Here is a 23,808-nt window from a genome sequence, read left to right on the forward strand (position 1 = left end):
AATAGTTTCAACCCATCATAGTAAATTCAGTACTCAAAGCAATTTTGTAAACTTATATGTATTTTAATTTCAAATAAAGATTATGATTTATTATTTGGGTTTCAATAATTCAAAATTCCTAATTGTGATTAATGGTCCTATGGAGTCTTCAATTGTCATTTTTCCTATTTGATATCATCATATCAAAAAATTATGGCATCATTTCAAAATATAAAGTATCAGTTCACACCCAATATCACTTAGCTAAAAACAAAAAAAAGCAACGTGGTTTTGAAGGTCATGACAGTGGCCCGGACATCAATTTTGTTCTTTAATGGATACAGCTGGCAAAATTTTGGAAAGGCATTTATAAAAATGGAGCAATAATATGATATATGAACCATAGGTTGATATTGATTGATACGGGGAAGCTGGGAAGGACACCACACATCTGCAAAAGGCTAGTTCCAAAGGTTTTACGCACGAATGAGGGGAGGGGAAGATATTGAAGGCGAGTTATGTGATTTGCATGGCAACAAAGTGCAGGGAAAGTAAATTTCTTTACCTGATATAGGAATGTTACAGGATTGTAATACCATTTTGACTTCAACATGTTCAGCATGGCCTAAACGACGGTGTTAAAAGTGATAAGGTAGGCATATAGTGTAGTGGTGCAAAGAAAACCATCATGGACATGATTGGAACTAGAATGTAAAACAAAAAAACTACAACAGTAGAATTTGGAACAGGAAAAACTCGGACGTAATATAATCCGTCTTTCTCTGACTCTCTTCTCTAACTTTGGAAGAGTTTTGCGAAATCACTCCCTCTTGTTCTTCTCTCAATCTTCATGACATCAAATTTAAAAATTATTACTAACACATTGCAAGAGCCGTTCAAATAATTCAACAATGCACAGTGGAAAGGGGACGACGGCACACTAAAATTATACCCTTGGGCTAGGTCATGGTGCCGACTGACCATTTTTTCCACCATAAACTCGAGAAAGAGATGGTATTATTCAACTTATATTTTACTTCGATTAGTCCGTACAAAAAATGGGACCGTCTAGGTTGTCAATGTCATCAATCATTTATGATTACAAGAAATGATACTCGAACGGAAAAAAAAAAAAGGCCAATTCCCAGCAAAACCGGTGCTACATTGTGAAGTGATCACATTGTGTGTGTGTGTATGTGTGACCCCAAACAAACAAAATTCAATAGCTACATTCTATGACAAATCCCCCGCTTCTCTACAAAAATTAGTCTAAACATTGGCTTTACTTCTCTTCCTATTCTATAAAGGGAAAAATCGAAAGCAAAATATTGTGACATGTGCCTTCGGTGAGGGTTCGCAGCAATCTTTTATCTTTCACACAAGCATAGCCACGGGAACACGAGCCATAAGTTTTGGTTGATAGGTCAGTATCAAGCAGAATTGGCATTGCAACAAGCGAGCCCAACGACGAAATTAGCTGCCTACAAAATCTCATTTAGTGCTCCTTCTACAAATTTGAGTAGTGCCGCATCTTTCTGTATATTCTTTGCCAGGAAAGACAGACAGACATGATTGGATCAATCATCATCCTCTGCCAATGAGGCAAAGGCAAAAGGTCTAAACTTATATCCATCCCCGTGATAGAATTTATTTTGAAATTCTACCCAGTGAAGACGCAGGGCGTGAAGGAAAGCACTCAGCGTCTCCATCATGAGTAGTATGAAGGCAGTTGCAAAGGAAAAAACAGCTAGGCCTGCTAAGCGAATGACCAGATTGTCATACCTGTTATAATAGCAATGAACAATGCCTTTAACTATGAAAGAATTTGACAAAAAAGAATCTGAAAAGAAATGCTGATATGGACAGGCATGGATAATTCTCAAAGATGAAATACTGGAAGTCAGAACTAAATAGAATTTAAATTGATTAAAATGATTTTACTAGACAAAATATTAACTTCGCCACCAATAAATTAAACCATAACGTAATTCAATAAACTATTTCAGACCAATTGATCCCGAAAGGGGGAAAACACAGAGAAAAAGAAAAAGAAAAACTCTACCATGAACCAGAAAATAAGAAACTCATCCAGTCCCACCTATCAGAAGATTAATGCTCTAACCTTACCACCATCTCATGAAGTTGAAGTCGGCTGACTAAACAGGAAGGATTCAACAAATCATATCAAAGCAGAATGTCAGTTTTCTTTTTCACAAGAAAATGCATCAATACAGCAAAGCTACATGAATGGAAAGAATCAGCTTGGTCCTATGTCAATTGTCATGCAAACAAATGCTCAGAATCTCATCAAAGGATATAACTGTCACCCAAAATAAAACATGTCAAGTCAAGACAACAGTTCAAAATAAGAAAGTGGCGAGATTTCATCATTAAAATCATCTTTTGTAAGCATCTTGCAAACTCTGGATTACAGAAAACAAATTTTATTAATAATTTCATGATTTCCAGGATTTCAAAATTGTGAATCTAAAGAACCCTGTATAGAATCACATTGCACCAAGTTTAATTATAGGTGAACGTTTTCCGCTGAGGGCTGCTGAATGCCCATCAAAATAAGAGACAATAATAATAAAGAAAGCAAAACATTTCTCCACGACAAGGTCAAAGGTACATTAAAATCAAGCCAGATGACAGGATTTAACTTACCCCCAAGCAAGAAGGAGGACTTTTTCATAGAAAACAGTAGAAAGCTCTGAGTGAGCCAAGCTGCAATAGTGGTAACAAGTATCAACCAAGGGACAATAATATAGAATATAGGAATTCATTGCAATGAGGGGAAATCATGGCTGACCAAACCTTAATGCCCAGAGTCTAAGATATGATGCCGTATTTGAAACTGCACCAAGGACAAACTCAATGGAGTGTATCATTTGGTGAACAAAGACCTCACTAAAATTGAATTCCTCATGGTGTTGCCTAGCCCTAGCAGAATCTGGTTCCACCTCAAGATCCATCTCAGATGTATTAAGCCTATCATAATTATGTCCTTGATATCTCTGTACAATGCAATCAAGATAAGTGATTATTAATCCTCCAAAACACCTCAAGAATCACCTCTTATTGTTATGTTAAAAATTCGGTGAAAAGACTTGCTACTTTTAAGCAAGATAAATCAATCATATGCGAGGGAGGGAAAGGCAGTACCTCTATTTGAAGCTTCTTTAATATAAAAGGTTTTGGAAAGAGCATCCATGGAACTGCAACTATAGCCAATAGCAATAACACAATCTGTATATGATGATCTCTAATTCAGAATGATCACAACCAGGAATCAGTACAGAACTAGTTTAAGCAAAACGGAGAAAAGAATTGTAAGCAAACCTGAAGTGGCCTTTGGCCCCAGAACAACTGATTGTCACCAAGATTGTCAGTGGGACTTAAAAACATGTAAATCATTACATGATAGAGGTCTGCCTGAGACCCAGTACACCACTTAACAACAATGAGAAGGGAAAGATACCCAAATAGACTGTTAAGGAAAATCATCTGTGGCACAAACTGGTACCTGACAACAAAATGGAGAATAAGTTAAGATTACTTAAGTGTTGGCAAGGGAATGGTGCAGGTGCTTAGCAAAAGTGAGAGATACCTTATGTCCACTGAGTTACCAAAGAAACGAGCATTGAAGTAACTTAATATAATTCCTAAATTCATCTGTGCCACCCCCAAAAGAATGGACATCTTCATCTTGAGTGAGTTCAGAAAAGCCAATTCTGATCGACTTCCTCGCCAGCTGGGATCCACACCAAATGGGTATGCATCATGGTATTTGACTAAGCCAGCAGTATGTGCATCCCTGACCAGACAAGAAGAATGATGAAAAGCTATATAGCACAAAAGATAAACCTTGCCAAGGAAGACTTTTCAAGGCACACATGCTCAGACAGGATTGATCAGAACAGTTTGAAAGAAAGAATATAAACAGAGCAATATGGTGAAGAGCAAATGAGAGATTTGAATCACATGAGCCCTGATAACATTGAAATAAATATGAATCCAAAAATCTCAAGAAAGGAACCGCAGTAATCTTAAAAACATCTAATTCTGGGTGAGGTCATACAACAGCGTAACAACAGCCTCTACATCTGGGCAATCTACAAGCAAAGAAGCTATTAAAATTATCCAATAGATTTTTCAACAGTCTTAAATAACAACCATCAAGAATCACACACATTTGAGCATATTATATGTTAAGGCAACCATCTTGAAACTATTACCAAACACATCTGATGGGGTCAAACTCATAGATCCTTTTCATGATTTAAGAGTACAAAAACAATTTGATCAACATTTGTACAGAAGAAAAAATATATATTTTATTATCATGTATCATATCAAGTCATGTTCACATGAAATAGCATGCACCACCAAACAAAGAAAAAGGCACAGAGGTTCCAACCAAATATAAATTCCATTTAAGTATAGAAAAATTTAATGAACATATCAACACCAGAAATTACAGAGACGTGTTAAGCACCAACAAGTAATGACCAAATATCTTAATGACAGAACCAAAAACACCTAACAGGCACAAAGAATGAAGACTGGAAAAAGATAGAGCACACCTGCACGAAGTATCTCTGCAATCATAAGCAGATCTACCAAAAATATGAAAAGGAACAGAGAAGAATTCATTGTAGATTAGCCCACAATAGATTGAAAACACTGCCATCAAAAGAAGCACATAGCGCCCTCCAAATAGCATCTCCATAAAGCTTCCAAGTTTCTGGTAGAATTGAAATATTGAATACAATTTATCATAAGAGAAATGATTATGACAACCCTATTATTAGTGAGATGGAAAAGGAATGTGAGATTTTTGACATCTGACATTGGTTTTTATTCATCAAAGGTATACCATATTATATTACAAACCTGTTTTAGTAGTGTTATTATTTTGTGAGAATATTTATTAATTTGTTTAAAAAACAGCATGGCCAGAATGAAATTACCTGTGTACTGAGCTTGCTTTCACGTGCTATAAGAACTAATGCTCCCAGCAACAGGCAAATTCCATGACCCCAGTCCCCAAACATCACAGCAAAAAGAAATGGGAATGTAATTACTGTGTAAACTGAAGGGTTTGCTTCTTGGTATCTTGCAACACTGCCAAAAAAAGGGGGGATCACCATTAACCTTAGCAGTTATCATGGCTGCAAACTTCAGAAGTAACAGCTTAGAAGTCAATAGTTTAATTTGGCCATGATACATCCTTGAATCAATTAATGATGATTACTAATTCATGCACTATCAAGTAATCCCAAAACCAACTTCAAGACATTAACGTATTCACGTTGCTGCAACAACACTGCAGATATTAGACTCACCCATATGCATCAACAATTTCCTGGAAAGCACTTGTGAAACAGTTGGTTCTAAAATAAGTAGGTGGTGATTCCACTGCATCCATCGGATGAAAGATTATGCCAACTTGAGAATTACTATCAAAAGTTGCACGATGCAGAGCCTCCTGGATCTGTTATAATCAATAGATGCAATCTTTTTATGAGAATATATATGAAAAGTCAAATGTTTCAAATACTCAAACATAAGGAGTTAGCATAACCTGTGTTTTTGCAAATATAGGGCACCATCCCTCTCCAACAAGGCATTTTTTTGTGACATCAAAATTAAGCATGTTGAGTGTATCGTACACAGCCTTCTCTCTTCTTACCTAGGAAAAGTTTAGCAATAAGCACCGTTATTTCATACTCCCTCCGGTCCCATTTATAAGACACATTCTATAAAGCCCATTTAGTCCAATTTATAAGTTATGGTATGGCTTTTTAGATAATATTTGAAAAGTATTTCCGAAATTACCCTTCATGAGGGAAAAAAGGTAACATGGTATTACTTTTGAGATTTTTTATAAAGGGACATATTTGGAATTTTACACACTTTTATTCCTTTTCTTTTGCATTGGTATTGGTGAGATTGGTAGGAATGACTTATAAAAAGGATTGGGGGGAGTATTAAATATCCCTCACATGCATACAATAATCACTTGTTGAAATCAGTTTGAAGGTACAAGCAAATATATAAAAAGAAAACATGCAGAGGGCACATGTCATATTTTACCATATTTATCCATTTTGCTAAATGACCCCCTATGGAAGCAAGGGCCTTATTCCTGTGCCTAATACCAGCATCCAAAGTTGCTTCTAAGTCAACAAGACGTGATGAAACCTGTCACGAAAATCTGAACCTTTTCAACCACAAGCCATATAGTTTACAACCACCAGTGATAACGTATAAAACAACTTCAAAAACGCAGGAGGACAAGCAATAATAGACTTCAATCAATTGATTGTGACACTACTCCCAAAGGCATCGCTGGAAAAGAAACCCAAAGCAGAAAACATCTAAATAAAGCCTCTTAGATTGTAAAAAAGCCTCTGAAGCCTAAATATTTGAACTAAAGTTTGGTAACTGGTACAAAATGTTGCAAGGAATTCGGGACAGTCCATAACCCAGAACGAAGTGAAATTTCAAAATATGTAACTGAGAACCTGCAATTTTTTCTTTCTCTTGCAAAATGTTGTCCCAAATAAACCCAATCTCACCTAAATCACATTTTTGCGCCTATTCTTTAATAAAAGAGTGCATATTTAAGTACAACATGAAAGAATCAGCATGACTAAAGATACCGGAAATAGCATCTAAGCTTGAGCTTTCAAAAGAGAGGTGTTCAACCTCCATATGAGCATATTTACCTCCCTAGTTACTTGCCTATGTTTATGTATATCTTCAGGCACAGGGTAACAATTTGCACCAAATGCCTCGCAGATTTTCAGAATCTTTGTTCTTGCCTGCTCCCCAGAGAAAAATACAACAAACACAGTTTTCTCAACCTGAAAAGGACAGTTCAAGAATCAAGGTCATGGAACATAGAAAGTGCATTGGGAAAATCAAACAAGGCCTAAAATAGATCATGGTAATAACAAGTTAAATTAATTATCTATGCCATAAATATAAAAAATATATATATGGTCAACTCATCAGCCTTTTTAAAAGTGATAAAGTAGTAGAAAAGAAGAAAACCATCTCTGTTGAAATAGGATCCATGATTTGTTCATCAGCCGGTGCCTGGTTGAAAAGCATATTGCCTCTTGTTGCACGAAACAAGATCCTTTCAAACCTAAGAACTTTAGATTTACAAACTATCCCACTGATAAATCTTAAACCAGATTGATTTGATGATCCAGGCCTTGTTTCCTGAAAAAGAAACAGTTATCATAGAATAGTCAAAAGAAAAGATGTGCAAGCGTGTGTAACCAGAAACAGAATCCACACTTCTCATAACGGAAAAATATCTAGGATCGCTGAGGACATAAGAGTAAACCTGTTCAAGCAAAGATGCACTCTCAACATAATCATCATTATTAGAGTATACGTGCTCCTCCAGTTCTCTCTCCTCTATAGCAGCATGGGTATGACTCGATGCAAGAAAACCACATGCCTGAAATTTCCCCACAAAATTATTATTTTAGATACACTAGAAAGAATTTTATACTGAAATAATAGGAGTGATACGTGAAGAACAAAGAAACACATATATTTTTAATTGAACACATTAAAACCAGTATTATTGAAGAAAAATGGAAAAATAAACAAAATTCTTATGCTTAGACTTAGTAATGATCAGGAAGGCCACTGTTTTCCAAAATGAATTACTGAACAAGCTAGCATAGAAATTTTTACCTTTTGCAATACAATCTTGAACTCCAGGAGCTCATTATATGACTGCTGAAGCTTCTCACTATTAGAGTTCATTTCATTTAGCTCATGATCATGTTCAGCAAGCTGTGCCTGTTACGAGTAAAATCCAACAGATGACATATATTGTCAGATTCAAGAGAAAAGGAACTCATCTAAAATAGAAAATCACTAAGCACCAACTTTATGCAAAGCCTAGGAGACCCATCATATCTGAAGGGAAATTGCAGTAGGATAGAAAGGAACCTCTAGTTCCTCTAACTCAATATCAGGTTGCAAGACAAGACTAGGAGAACACATCAGACCAGCTTTATTGATTTGATCCTTGAAGAATCGCAGCTTTCTCGACATTTCTGCACACCGCTTTACCTGCCATAAAAGAAATGCATTTACCATCAGAAATAATGAAACAAAATCAATTTTGAAATTACTATCACACATCATAACTACTTTATTATTTTTTATTATAAAACTTGTAACTTTTAATTTCAGATAGCAGTGTGTTCAGTCTAAATATACATTGATGCATCTCATAGTTCCTTTTATCTACTTATAATACTAATCAGTGATTTAATAATAATTCAATAATGAGGCCATAAATTACAGCTTTTAGAATGCAAAGGGATATCAAATTAGAGCTGTGAAGGTTACCTGATTAGCAAAGGTTCTCTGGAAGGGGCTTTTATCATTGTTCAACTACAAAAAAAAAAAAAAAAATAAAAATAAAAGAGTGTCCATCAGATATGCATTATTAAAGATCAAAACAGGTTATAATCCAATCACATCATATCCAAAAATTCAGAACAGCACAAATTACTTAGATTCCTGCACAGCAAAAGTAAATACTTCAGCAAACTTCATGTATTTCCTAACAACCCTTCATAAAACTCATAAAGAGAGACAGAATTGAATGAGCTGTTCCTAATATGACATTCAAATTTTCAAATAACATCCCCACTTTTAGTTCATTGGTTGCTGATATATGAGAAAAGCCATCAGAACCATAAACCAATTTAACAAAGTCTGCTTATACAGAACATTCAGATAATGAAAAGCCTGGAACATAAAGAGCAAGTTCCAGATATTAAGTGCATGAGACTCCACCAATATTTTTGCATGTCATCACATATAATTAAGCAGCCACTGATAAATTTTCTCCCATGCCATTCTAAATACTCCTTCCATTCCAAATTATAGGACACTTTGAAAGAGTTTTTCCATCTCAAAATATAAGACACTTTAAGTAGATTAAGGTTTCATTAAATGTAACAATTCTAATATTACCATTTTTCTCTCTATAATTAATTCCCGCTTCTCCTTTCAATATATTAAATTATAGATATATTTGGAAGTTTAATTTTTTTTTTTTTTGAAGATAAGGTTGTTAAGTCTATTTAATGAAGTTTATTTGTATGCGAGATTTTGTCTAAAAATGTCTTATAATTTGAGACGAACGGAGTAATTCACTTGAGACATGTGCAAAAGTAACTATTGTCTAGCATGTCAATCCACTTTTTTCTTTTTTATTTAGGAAAGAAAGATTGGAAGAGTTGTAAACTTTAAATGCCACTAATCACAACTTTCTATTACTATTTCTTAGGCCAATGTTTTTATACGGATAAAAACCCACATGACCTAACTCCTAAGGCATAATGGCATGTATACATATATAGTACAGTATAGATAATCCTTCAAAAAAAGTTCTCTTGACATCACTGATGGTTAGACATACTAGATCAATTTGTCCTAAATGATCAGTGGGCCCAACCATGACCAACACTAGCTGCATATGCATTGAGCCACAATCTTAAATTCCAATGAACCAAACTGACAAGATAACTGACCTTCTAGCCCTGAATGGATGCAGAGACGACAACGTATGATTCAAGTCAGCGAATAGGCAGTATCAAACCTAGTTGATAGAAACTAAATTGCAGTCCACATATCTGAACCAGTGACTCACTGAGATAAGGTATTAACCACCATCGACTAGTGCGGGAAGTCTCCATAACTTGAGAAACTATTATCAAACTGTAACTTGGCTAACCAAGTAAAGACCGATGACTAACACTAAACTCAAGAAACCATAATTCTGTTAAATTTGCACCTCTCAAACCATTATTAGATTCAATGTTTAAAGAAATTTAACGTGAAAATAAAAACACTTAAATGTTGAATCAGTTTGCATATACTGTTCGCATGAAGGGTCGAGCAGTTAAACCAGATGCACTACAAACAAGAAGCCTCCAGTCACCGTCAAATCCACACTACACTAGCATGGGATCTCAGTAAATTTAAAGTTCAACGTTAAATTACACAATGCTGATATCCCATCATTCCTTGATGCCCGTTGTCAACTCACAGAAACTAAGACGACCGTCCATACCAGAAAAGCTGAGAACTCATGTTCAAACTTAAACAATAGCACGAAACTCCAATATATACTTAAACTCTCTCCCGAAGAAAGATGAAGAATAGGCAAGCAAAAACAAGAACGAAAGGAACCAAAAAGGCAAGAACGACATCATTAGTAGGAAACAAGTTCGGATCTGAGCAGGAACTTACATCTCTGAATTGGAGGAGGCCAAGTTCGCCCAAATAAGAGAGAGCTCGATGAGCGGACTCGACGGGCATGATAAGTTGCACGAAGGTCATCTTCTCGGAGCGCATCAGATCCATCGGCGGCAAGTTGTCGATGTGATCCATTTTCCCGGGAAACAAACACAGATGGATCAGATCTTCGCTTCAGATCTGAAACCGTCTCCCGCGCGTCGGCGTTTTGGTATTATGTTATCTTGGAGACTCGACGGTCATTAGAATCGGAAAATTCACATGAAGTCTCGAAAGTCTAATGGAAAAGTATGAGAATATAAAAATAACTCTATTCGAGCAGAATTCCCAAGCTGGTGAAACTTCACAGTTACGGCTCAGGCATATGGTTCGATGACGCAATTCGATTGCCACCGGCTTCTCGTTATATGTTGTATCTTGGTTTTTTTTTTTTTTTTTTTTTTGGACCAGCGTTGTATGTTGTACCTGAACATTACGGAGGAGGAAAAACGAATGAAGCGGCCGAATTGCATTGACCAATATTTGTATGAATTATGACAAAAATTAAATTTAAAATTGAACATAATGAAAATATTAAATTAGTGGAGGAAGTTTTATTATTTGCAATATATTTCATGGTTTGTGAAAAAAATAAGAAAAAATTATAAACAGGCCTTGTATGTTTATTTATAAATAAGTCTCATAAAATTTAAAAATTACAACTAAGTTCCTTCAGATTTAAATATAATTTATGATTAAAGTGTAAAGATAATATCATCCTTATTAATTTGGCTTTCATTTATAATTATAAATTCATAATTTATAAGTAAAATTTTTTAATTTATGAGTCAAACTTCTTATTTAATACTTGATATAATATAGAGTCTTTATAGAATTAATTATATTTTCTTAAGCTATAATCACATGGTGAATTATGAATTTTACATTTTAATTAGATTAATTATAGCCTTAAGTAAATATAATTAACTTCATAGAGATTCTATATTATGTGACACATTAAATGAAAATTTGACTTGTAAATTATGAAATTTTATTTATAAATTGTAAAGTTATAACTATAAATGAAAACCAAATTAATAAGGATAATATTGTTTTTATACTCCAACTATAAATTATAACTAAATCCAAACTTGGTTATAGCTTTTGAATTTTATGGAACTTACTTATAAATAAATTTATTGTATGAGATTTATTCATAATTTTTCAAAAGTTGAAGCAAGAGGATAAACTTCACTAAAAAAACAAAAATTATAAACTGATGTGGTTATCAAAATTAGTCACTTTTTTTCATAGAAAAATTAGTCACTGTTTATATTATAAAATACTAGTATTAGAAATAGTAACCGGACTTAAAAATACTCCAAAGTTGGAAAAAAAAAATTCATTTATTGCTGGCATGAATGTCAATGTAAATTATTAGTACGACCTTCCATTTTTTTTTTGGACCAATATGACCTTCCATTGTTATTTGGGATTCCCAATTGAGGGGGGGGGGTTTTGGCCAAACAAAAATATTGAGAGGGGGAATTTAAAATGGGCTAAAATTTCAGTTATTTAACTCTACGAGGTCAAATAAGTTTTTTTTTTTTAATGACCTTAAATAGTTGGTGAGCGATCCAACGATTTTTTTTTCTTGGCACGCGATTCATTCCTCTTTGAATGCTTCCAATTCCATTCCACTTATTTATTGGTGTGTGATGCTTCCACCACACTCAAAAATATATTTTAACGTAAAATACTGGATCGTCGTTATCATTCGCTTCATGACTTTCGCATCTATGTAGTATTGCGTTTTGCGTTAGGGCTAACAGCTTGCGTAAATTTTGCAAACTAGCAAACACCTCACTTCCACTATAAGAAAGACAAAAATTATCCACAATTAAACAAGATAGTTTTCTCAGGTCCCACCAAAAAAAAAAATCCTCAGGGTACAGCTCGGGCCAAAAAAAATAAGAGAAAATAAAGGTGTCTGGGTAACGTAGCACAATACTGTAAGCGCCCATGAAAAGCAATCCTTTTCTTTTTTAAGCAATATTAAGTGGAAAAAAAAAAAAAAAACGGCTAGTGTAAATGATGTCTAAGTGGTAGAATATTTTATTTATCTGCATTCACAAACACGCACTTCTCATCGACATGAGTGCAGAACCTATTTTTCGGCCAGTAAAGGTTTTGTATTTATAATTAATTTTGATATATGTGGAGTGTTTGGATATTTTTTAAAAAAATATAATTTTTAATTTATAATTTATAACTAATTTTGACATATTTTAAGAAAGTTATAGTTTCAAGTTCATGATTAATTCTGACATGTAATATGAATGTATGGATATGTTTTTTTCATATAAAACCATGATTTTACATGATTTTTAATTTTGCCTTTCAATTGTGATCAAGATCAATTTTATTCATAAATCAATATAAAAAATAATTAACAGAAAACATGATCAATTATCAATTATATTTAAAATTAACCAAACAAATAAACTTTAGGATTAAAGAGCATTTTTGCTCATAAATTATTCGCTCATGAGTATTTAGTATTCCTAACTTACACCTAGTGCAGTTTTTTTTTTTCAATAATATTTGAAAATGGTATGCTGACCTTACCATTAAAAAAATTAATTTTAATAATTAATTGACCTTGAAAATTAGAAAAAGTATACATGAAAGTACAAATGAGTACTATAAAAAATTAATATCAATTAAATTTTTAAAATAGTATGATATGATAATCTATAAATTGTATACAATTAGTGTTATTTATAAATGTATGCATTTTTTTACATTAGTTGTCAATTTTTTAAGGATGGACTCAATTGATATTAATTTTTATAAGGTATTTATATGTATTGTTTGGGTTCCTTTCTATGATTTTTTTTTAATCTTTTTATAACAACAATAAGAGTTAACTTTTTTTAATGATAGGATGCAAATATTAAAAGGAAAAATTGCAAGATGCTAGACATTCATGAGCAAATAGTTAAAAAAAAAAAATTGCCCTTTATTGTTAAATTTAATGCATAATTAATTTCGTTCAAAGTCAATCCAACTCGCCCAAAATTGATGAGTGTATTGCTGGATGGGTGACATTTTCGATTTTGCAGTCAATGCTTCAACCGACATTTTTAACGCAAAAACAAGTTCTCAAGTCTCTACCCAAACGGGCGTGGCTGATGGTTTGGATTAAGAATGCTCAGCTTATATTCATTTTAATTGATTTAATATTTTTTCAATCATATCAGAATGATTTCATCCCAACTTAAAAATAATTGATGAAATTTTGCAAGACAAAACAGGAAAGAAATTTGGGATGAGATGGGATACAAGATTATCATCGATACATCTCGTCCTGTCCTGAATATATATTTTTTTATGTTAAATATATATATTAAATATATTAATTATATTAATCATAATTTTAATATATGTAATTCTTATTTAAAATTAAATTTTTTTATATTGATAATTTTAAAATATACAGTAAAAAATATCTTTCTTTATAATATATTAATTATATTAATATAATTTATTTTTATATTTATCTATTTAATAACTTTTATTTATATTATATTTTTTGCTTTATTTTTGAAAGAACAACTAACTTAACACATCTCAACTAAAGTAAAAGAATAATAATATGATGTTCTATTTAACTTGCATATTATTGCTACTCTTATAACTTAGAGATCACTTATAATTGTTATTATAACATGTAGTTGTGATTAATATAATTTAATAATTAACTTTAAATTGTTGTGATTTATATATTTGTATTGTTTTAATTTTAAACTTAATAAATTATATAATTTAAAATTTTAATAAATATTATTATCTAAATCTTTATCTGATATTATCCAATTTATTTAAAGAACGGGACGTCTCAATCTTATTATAGTTCCATTTTATTTTCTAGTGAGATGGAATGATTTTTGAAATAAAATGAAATAGGATATGAGATAAATTTATTTATTTTTTTTTTTTTGAAGATGAGACATGTGACAGGATTGTCCTAATCTCATCTGTCTGGTGAATACCTAGTTTGGATGAAGAACGTGATTGGAGTTTATTGTCTCTTGTTTGGTTCACAATTACGGTTGTGGCCGGGAAACTACGTTTTAGTGCTGGGGCAGTCCCAATTTTGTGTCTCGCCTTGTGTCATTCCGTAAATTATCAGGTTAATTGAAAGCTTCCGTTCTCTCACCTGATCCAACTTCGGGATCTTCTTAAAGGGAGTGGATTCAGCTCCGTCACTGTGAACAGATTCGAGCAGAGTCTGAAAGCTTTTCCCGAAACCTCGGCTCTTTTTGGCGGCACTGTAAGCCCGTCTTCTGATATCAACTTTGCTAATTATTTCTTTTCTCTTTGCGCTTATCCATGTCTCTCTAATCTACGATGAATTTCCTGATATCCACTGCGTCCCAAGAAAAACCCGAATACACAACTCTGTACATTCACTTTTATGTTTTTATTTTTCCCGGTTGATAAGAGTTTCTAGAAAAGAAAGAGTTGAGGTTCATCGAAAAGGTGCATTTCTTGGGGGAATTTGTTAAATTCTCAATCCCTTGAAGACTGATGTACTAGCACGTCAGGCTATGAGATAAGTAAAGGCTATGCAATATTGAACCTGTTGCACTTGAAGATAATCATCAATCCAGACGGGAGCCAATCTTATTAAAGAAAAACTGTTAATGCTGCTTAAATGCTTGCACTTGTCCATTTTGCATCAAATATGGATAAATTTGAGACTGATCATGTTTGTTTGAAATTGACAGTAATCAGAATAGACTGACATGTGAATTTTCATCAGACACAATTGGGATAGAGATAAACCATATAGTTGTTAAGTTGTAATGAACATGTAAGACTTGTTATACACAACTTGACGGGCACAGGGAGAGTCGGAATCACTATAGGTTGAATCAAATTGTCTACTGTAACCACCTTCATTGGGTCAGACTTTGTGTAAATATTGTCTATATACACTGACACGCCATCCTCTTTCTGCAACCTCCCAAAGAAATAAAGATAGAGGGGAAAAAGTGTGATCAGAATTTCAGAAAGCACCTTAATTTTCTGCAGCCTTGGGGACATAATTGTTTGATCTTATCTTGCATTGAATTGGTTGGGGAAAATGAGATTTTTTGGCAGTTCTCGCAAAGGTATTGCTCTTAGATTTCTGTAAAGAGCAACTTCATTTCCCAACATTAGGCTACAGAACTTGGTGAAGAGGATTTGAGAAACTAGAGTGAGGTTTGGTGAATTTGTATTAAGTCTAAAATAAGTTACATTATTTATGGCTTATGAACGTTCGGCTTCCTACAATTTTTATAGATATATTGATTGATAATTGATTTTAAGTGACAAGTTGATGATGTGAATAGAACTTCTATTCCTTTTTCTCTCATGTTTTCCTTAACCTGATCAGAACCTTGAGCTATTAAACTGGAGAAAGTAGTATATGTAGAGATTACTGACAGCAGAGCACAAAATGCTGCTTAACTGTGGAGGAGTGCATGCCTTTTTTTTTTTTTTCACAAGTGTTTGATGCTCATTCAAGATACATCCATGTCTGTTTTCATCAGGTTTACAAGCTGGCCTGTACACAAAATGAGCAAATCGCATGCAGATGAGAAGATTCTCAGCTACAATGATGTTGTGCTTCGGCATTCAGATCTAGACATCCTTAGCGGTCCATATTTTCTTAATGATCGAATTATTGAATTCTATTTCAGTTATCTCTCTTCATGCTATCCTTCCCAGGATATTCTGCTGGTTCCACCATCTATTGCATTCTGGATAATGAAATGCCCAGTCATCGAGGCTCTGAAAGATTTCTTAGAGCCCCTTCATTTGACAGATAAGACACTAGTTATATTTCCCATCAACGACAATGATGATGTCAGCCAAGCTGAAGGAGGATCCCATTGGAGCTTGCTAGCATATCACAGAAATGCTAACCTCTTTGTTCATCACGATAGCACAATAAGCATGAATAAAGAACCTGCTAAGCAACTGTATAATGCTGTGGCGGGATATATAGGACTCTCCAACTCACCATGTGAGGCCAAATTTCTTGAATGTCCTGATTCACCCAAGCAAGTGAATGGCTATGATTGCGGCTTATATGTCACAGCCATAGCAAGAGTGATATGTAGTTGGCATGTAAATGGTGAAAATACTGAGAGAAATCGTCTCTGGTTTTCTGCTGTGAAGGAGCAGGTTACTCCTCCTTTTGTTGCTGCAATGCGAAGTGAGATATTGGCGCTGATCAGAGATATAATGGCAAGACGGTGAAACCAGAATAAGAATTGTGTTCGCGCTCAAGATATTTCAGCCCGAGCTTCCTCTGTGATATGGGATGGGAGGGAAATATTCAGATTTCGTTGTTAGATGTAAAGCCCATATTGCTTCATTGTGTAACATTGTAGTTATTGATTGAACTAAGATTCTGAGGTAATAAAACTTTTTAGCCCTCAAATTTACCTTATTATTGATTTAGTTTTTCAAATTTAATTTTTGTAGATTTGGTCTTTTGAGTTTATTTTAATTATCAATTTTGTCTTTATTGTTTCAAGATGGATTTTTTTTTTTTCCTTTTTAACTGCGTTTAAAGAAGAGGTAACATCATTGAAATTTATTGACATGAATAATAAGGTATTGAGTCCACGTAGATTACCAAGAATAAGCTTAATTATCTAGACAGGAAAAAATAGAAAATATACTTGAAAATTAAAAAAACATGGTGTGTAAAAATTAAGGAAATACGTGATAAAAATTTTACAATAACTAATGATAAATCATTTCTTTTATATATAAAGATATACAAAAATATCATAAAAATTTAAAATTACTAAATAATAAATATTTTTTATATTGGTAACTAAATACAAAATGTTTTTTGCTTTTTATTAATCATCTTTAGTTGAGTGAAGCCTTTAGGAGGGAGGTGCTCCTGCCGGAATCCTAGATATTTCTTTGCATCCGGGGCCTTGGATAAAAAATAAATTTTTTACAAATTCAAAATATTTTCACATTTAAAGCAGGTTTGCCGTAGAGAAATGCGCAAAGCACATGCGAAAGTTAAGGAACGTATTTACGGCACCTAGAGGTGTTTAACTTGTAGCTGTTTTAATTGATTCAATTCTATTTCAATCATATTAAAATGAGTCTTATCTCAAATCAAAAATAATTGAAATAAGATGAGAAAGGAATTCAAAAAAAGATAAAACATGTGATTGCTCTCGAGACATCTTGTCTTGTCTTGAATGTTGTGTATATATATACACATTATTTTAAAAATATATATTAAATATATTAATTATATTAACATAATTTATACTTATATTAATTATAATTTTAATTTGTGCAATTCGTATTTAAAATTAAAAGTTTTTTATATTAATAATTTTAATAATACAAAATAAGCAATACAAGGTAATATAATCTTTCTTTACAATACATTAATTATATTAATACAATTTATTTTTATATTTATCTATTTAATAATTTTTATTTATATTATATTTCTTGTCTTATTTTTGGAAGAGTCGCTAATTTAACATATTTCAATTAAAGAAGAAGAATAATAATTTAATATTGTGCCCGACTTGTCTATTGTTGTTACTCTTATAGTCTAAAGATTATTTGTAATTGTTATCATAATGTTATATCTCATATATACCTAATTTTAAGTTGTACACTTGTAATTATGATTAATGTAATTCAATAACTAACTTTAAATTATTATTATTTATGTACTCATATTGTTTTGATATTAAATTTAATAAGTTATATAATTTAAAATTTTAATAAATGCTACTATTAAAGCCTTTCTCCCATATTATCTGCTTTATTGGGATGGCAAAACATACTGACCTAGCTCGATCTTGATCTCATTTCAATTCCTAATGAGATGGGATATGAGATAAAAATTCAATTTAGATCATTTTTTCAGCACAAGACAAGGGTGTTCTAACTTTATTCCATGAACACCCTTAACTATAATAATGCTACTTCATAGAGTTGAACAAGCGATCTATTCCTTGATAAGAAAAAGAAAAAACATAAATGATAGGTAGGCTTGACCTTTATAAACCTAAGCCCTTAAACTCAATTTCTTTAAAATATCTCATTTTTTTATGAACAAGGGTTTAGAACCAGACCATAAGCCCTTCTTTAAAAATAAAAAATATAATTCATATAAATAAAATAACAACCACCAACAAGACATTCAATGGACCAAAAATAATCAAAAATAAATTTATAGGAATCACAACAAAATTAAGAATTGAAGCATGAAGGATCAGAACCAGGAAACACAACAAAATTGAAGGACTAAGATGCAGGACGTGAGATCAAAAATAAAATCACAGGAGATCAAAGGACCATAAACCTGAACAATGAGAGAATCATAAAACCAGGAACTGAAGCCATATGATAGAATCAAATAGTTAAGGCACCTGAAGCAGAGATTGAGATAGAAGCACCTGAAGGTTGAAGTTAGGAAGAGAGCGACCAAGCATCATGAGCGATAAAGGCAAGATCTAAATCAAAGGCACTATGGCTTTTGCTATTGCCAAGACCCAAAGGAGGGAGAAGAGCATCGTGACGCTAGCGAGGTCGAGAGGCGAGAGCACTGTGACTTGCCTTCACTGAGATCAAAAGGAGGGAGAGGTTGAAAGTCTGCACAACTATGGCCTGATGAGTAACAAGCATGGTAAGATTGTGAGAACACCCATGGTGAGACATGAGATCAAGAGTCGAGAGAGAAGAGGGACTGAGGGAGAGGTGAGAGTCGTGCAATTAAAAGAGCCAAGCGAGGGAGGAGTCAAGTCCGTGCAAGCTTAGGTTTTTTTTTAATAGACTAGATTAAAAGTCAAAACACAGCACCTTCAAGAAGGGGTGTTAAAAAAAAAAAAGGGGATCAGAGTTTGAAGGGCCACTCAGGACCAAGCCCATTTTCTTCAGGGTTTAAAAAGTTCAGGCTCAGAAGCTTAATTTTCCACAAAAAAAAAAAGAATTAATTTTTTAAGTCTAAATTATTTTTTAAATAAGGTCTTTAAGCTCAATTTTTATTCTTAATTTTATAATTGTATATTCAACAAAACACGCGTGCGCATTTTTTAAAATTATCAATTTAAACATGATTCATACACCCAAGTGCCAGATCAAGGTCCAAACCTTGGACCTCAGGTTTGCAAATAGGTGGTATTTTCGCCAAGGCCATTTGCCATTGGCAACAACAAAACATATATAATTATGACACACACACACTTTTTCCTTGTATCAAAATTACAAAACATTTTTTAAGATGCCACGACTAAAATAGAAGGCCTTGTGGTGTTTTCTAATAGTAAACAATGAGATTCCATAAGAAAATACCTTGATGAAAATTTGAAATTAATGATATTTTTATTTTTATTAATGATTTAATTATTTTATTAAATAAAATTGGATACAAAAAGAGTGGGTAATTTTTAATGGTGTTGACTTTCTTATGGAAAATGTGTAAAGTTCATATTGACGTCTAGCAGGTTTTTATTTGAAAAAAATTCTTCATTAACCAGGAAGAATTCGAAGTCGTTCTGCGGATTTTTAAGATGCATGAGAATGACGTTACCCCCCGCGACTAATCTTTTGAAAATTTTCATTTAACTAACTAGTCTGGTTGTGTGTGTATAAAACTTGGAAAAATCAAGGGAGAATATCTCGAGCATTTTATTTATGGTCAAATGATTCTAAATTCGCGGCAAGATTAAGGAATCAAAATATAATTAACTTTTGAAGTGAAAAGACAAACCCTCTATTTTTTAAAAAAAAAAATAATCTTCTCACAGTCACCAATGAGAGAGACATATTAATTTTTTTAAAGTGGCTAAGGTAAGGTTAGAACTCACACGCTCTTGATCGCCAAAAAGATAATTAGTTAATGGGCTAACAATTTTTTTTAATTATATAATGTAAATTTTTATATATATAACTTTGTTTTTACTTTCCATGCCAATATTTACCAGAAGTTCAATGATTATTAATCATTTTATAAATGATTATTTATTAAACTATTAATAAAACTTGTTAAAAATTTAATATACATTAGTTTTTATAAATATTTACTTGTTTTTATTACCAGAAATGATAAGTCTTCATTAGTAATTTAATAAATAATTATTTTTTAAATAACAAGTCTCATTACTAGTTTTAAAATTTTCTTTTAATAATTTGACAAGTAAATTTTAGTAAGATAATAAATTCATATAAGCTTTTGACATCTAAATTTTTAGTAATAAAAACAAGTAAATGTCTATAAAAATCACTTTATATTAAATTTCTCTAACAAGTTCCTATTAATAATTTAATAAATAATTATTTATAAAATGACAAATTCCGTTACTAATTTTAAAATTTTTTTTAATAACTTGACAAGTAAATTTTAGTAAAATAATAAGTTCATATAAGCTTTTGATATATAAAATTAAAGCAAGCAAACATTTATAAAAATTAGTCCATATAAAATTTCTTTAACAAGTACCCCTTAATAATTTAATAAGTAATGATTCGTAAAATAACAAGTCATATTATTAGCTTTAAAAATTTATCGTGACAATTTGACAAACAAGTACTAATTAATAATTTAATAAATAATTATTTGTGAAAAGACAAGTATTGTTACTGGCTTTGAAACTGTTTTATAATAATTTGACAAATAAATTTTAGTAAAATAACAAGTTAAGTTTTTAACATGTAAACTTTTGGTAATAAAAATAAGTACACATTTATAAAGATCATCCAATATTTAATTTCTTTAATAAGTTTTCATTATTAATTTAACAAGTAACTATTTGTGAAATAAAAAAATTCTATTATTAATTTTAAAAATTTTTTTTGATAATTTGACAAGTAAATTTTAATAAGATAGCAAGTTTATATAAGCTTTTAACATACCAATATGAACTTGTTAAGTGAACAATGCAAATTTTTATATATTTTTTTATTTTATTGTCACTTTTCATACCAATATTTGTTAAAAACTTAATGATTATTTATTATTTCACAAATGATCACTTGTTAAATTATTAATAGGACTTGCTAAAAAATTTAATATGCACTAATTTTTATAAATGGTCACTTGTTATTACTAAAAGCATGCATGTTAAAAACTTATATGAATTTCTTATTTTACTAAATTTTACTTGTCAAATTATTAAGAGAAATTTTTAAAATTAGTAATGGGACTAGTTAGTTCACAAATAGTTATTTATTAAATTAACAATGAAGACTTGTTAAAAAAATTAAATATGAGGTGGTTTTTAAAGATGTTTACTTATTTTTATTACTAAAAGTTTACATATAAAAACTTATATAAATTTATTATTTTACTAAAATTTACTTGTCAAATTATTAGAAGAAATTTTAAAAGCCAATAACAGAATTTGTTATTTTACAAATAATTATTTATTAAATTATTAATAGAAACTTATTTGTCAACTTATCAAGAGAAATTTTCAAAATTAGTAACAAAACTTACCATTTTACAAATCATTACTTATTAAATTATCAATGAAAACCTGTTACAAAAATTAATATGGAGTAATTTTTATAAATGTTTACTTATTTTTATCACTAAATTTTTACATGAAAAAAGTTTATGTAAATTTGTTATTTTGTTAAGATTTACTTATCAAGTTATTAAGAGACTTTTTTAAAATTACTAACGAGACTTATCATTTCACAAATAATTGCTTGTTAACTTGTCAAGGGGGACTTGTTAAAAAAATTAATATAGAGCATTTTTTATAAATATTTACTTGTTTTTATCATCAATAGCTTACCTGTTAAAAATTCATATGAACTTATTATCTTATTAAAATTTACTTATCAAATTATCAAGAAAAATTTTAAAACTAATAACAGGACTTATCATTTTATAGCTTGTTACTTATTAAATTACTAATGAAGACTTATCATTTTTTTAATAAAAATAAGTAAACATTTATAAAAACTAGTGCATATTAAATTTTTTTAATAAATTTTATTAGTAGTTTAACAAATAAATATTTATAAATAACAAGTAACTATTGAGTTTCTGATAAATATTAGCATGAAAAGTGAAAATAAATTTATATATATATATATATATATAAATTTTTATTATTGACACTACTGTCGAATAGCACTGAAATTAATAAAAATTAAATTTAATAATAAAGCGTAACTTAGGTCATCTCTTTAAAAATTAATAGATTAACTATTTGAATTATGATTATGAAAAGTTAAATAATAGGAAAACTTTTTTATGATGAAATTAATTTAAAAAAACTAAATTGAAATTAAATAATTAAAATAAGTTTAACTGAAAAAATTACCAAGCACTAACAGCATAATCAATCGTAACTTAATCATCTAAATTTAATCTTTCTCATCCACAAAATAAATTAATTTTATTTAACTTTATTATTTTAGTTTTACTATATATTTTTTAAATTATCATTCAAGAATTAAATAAAAAATTAACTTATAAATTAACTAAAATCTCACTTAATTCACAATCTAATAATTGTTCTAAGTTAACCACATCAGAAACAAAGCATGAAAAATCACTCAAGCCAGGCCAAATTCTCTTATGTTACTATATCAATCAATTATAACAAATAAAACTTTAGATAAAATTCATAATCCAAAAATCATGCAATAAAGTTGCTCTAACAATTAAAACATAAAATTTAGATGTAAAAGAGAAGAAAAGTAAATTAAAATAAAGTTAAAATGAATTTTTTTCTAAATATCAAAGACTCTAATTAAAATTTAAAATTATAATTTATAATTGATCACACCAAAAAAAAATCAAACAACCAGTAGGAAAAACTAGAAAAAGTCATCATAATTGTTGAATAGAAAAGGATGAAGAGTGATCACACCTAGCACTAGACAAATGCATCACAGCTAGCTCGCACAGGCTGGCATTTTTGTAGGTTGGGTGAAGCCAGCTCGTCAGATAAAATGGGTTAAAAAATCTAACCCAACCCATTTGATAGCGGGTTAGCGAACCCACGGGCTGGGCCACAAAAAGTTTTTAGAATTTTTTAATAATTTAAAATTTATATAATATAAATATATATTTATTTCATATTTTAAAGCAAATTACAAATTAAAAAACTTATAAATAAATGAAATAAACATAAAATTCAACCAAGCAAATTTATTTTGCTAAATTTTTACTATCAATCATCTGCTTGCCTATACGTGCTATCTTTGTCATTGAGAAAGAAAATTTAAATATAAACTCATATTATTTTTCTCAGTGAATTTATATTTATAATTTTAATCAATAAATCTTATAAGATTAATGAATAATATATATTCAAAATATTTCTATAAAAATTAATAAATCATCTTCACAAACCATAACAAAAATTTTATTTGCAAATTATAAAAAGAATTTACATTATATTTTAAATGTAAAGAATATATTTAAAAGTCTTAAATTATATATTTAAAAAATAGTATCATTATTGTAAATTTATA

General features: G+C 30.8%; 2 protein-coding genes across 3 annotated transcripts; one reads left to right on the top strand and one right to left on the bottom strand.

The window, feature by feature from the left end:
* Nucleotides 1–991: 991 nt before the first annotated feature.
* On the bottom strand, nt 992–10,681 carry LOC129313423 (V-type proton ATPase subunit a1). 2 transcript variants are annotated; one of them, XM_054956504.1, is made up of 18 exons: nt 10,282–10,676; nt 8,368–8,412; nt 7,963–8,085; nt 7,702–7,809; nt 7,343–7,459; nt 7,042–7,215; nt 6,714–6,851; nt 6,079–6,186; nt 5,567–5,674; nt 5,328–5,476; nt 4,953–5,106; nt 4,566–4,726; nt 3,590–3,796; nt 3,322–3,505; nt 3,145–3,228; nt 2,797–2,996; nt 2,647–2,706; nt 992–1,761 (listed from the first exon to the last, which is right to left on the bottom strand). In XM_054956504.1, exons 1-18 carry the CDS (start codon nt 10,420–10,422, stop codon nt 1,557–1,559), a joined length of 2,466 nt encoding a protein of 821 aa, XP_054812479.1. In that variant the 5' UTR covers nt 10,423–10,676; the 3' UTR covers nt 992–1,556. The 2 variants fall into 2 exon arrangements, with proteins under 2 accessions (XP_054812479.1, XP_054812481.1); XM_054956506.1 differs by lacking the exons at nt 992–1,761; nt 2,647–2,706 and having other exon boundaries at nt 2,831–2,996; nt 3,145–3,244; nt 10,282–10,681.
* A 3,621-nt stretch (nt 10,682–14,302) lies between these two features.
* Nucleotides 14,303–16,765, top strand: LOC129313732 (NEDD8-specific protease 1). The gene is made up of 2 exons (XM_054957075.1): nt 14,303–14,602; nt 15,870–16,765. Exon 2 carries the CDS (start codon nt 15,895–15,897, stop codon nt 16,579–16,581), a length of 687 nt encoding a protein of 228 aa, XP_054813050.1. The 5' UTR covers nt 14,303–14,602; nt 15,870–15,894; the 3' UTR covers nt 16,582–16,765.
* Nucleotides 16,766–23,808: the final 7,043 nt, after the last annotated feature.

Source organism: Prosopis cineraria, unplaced genomic scaffold (genome assembly GCF_029017545.1).
Source record: "Prosopis cineraria cultivar Desert tree isolate PC_DT_omini unplaced genomic scaffold, ASM2901754v1 PC6, whole genome shotgun sequence".
Classification (NCBI taxonomy): domain Eukaryota; kingdom Viridiplantae; phylum Streptophyta; class Magnoliopsida; order Fabales; family Fabaceae; genus Prosopis; species Prosopis cineraria.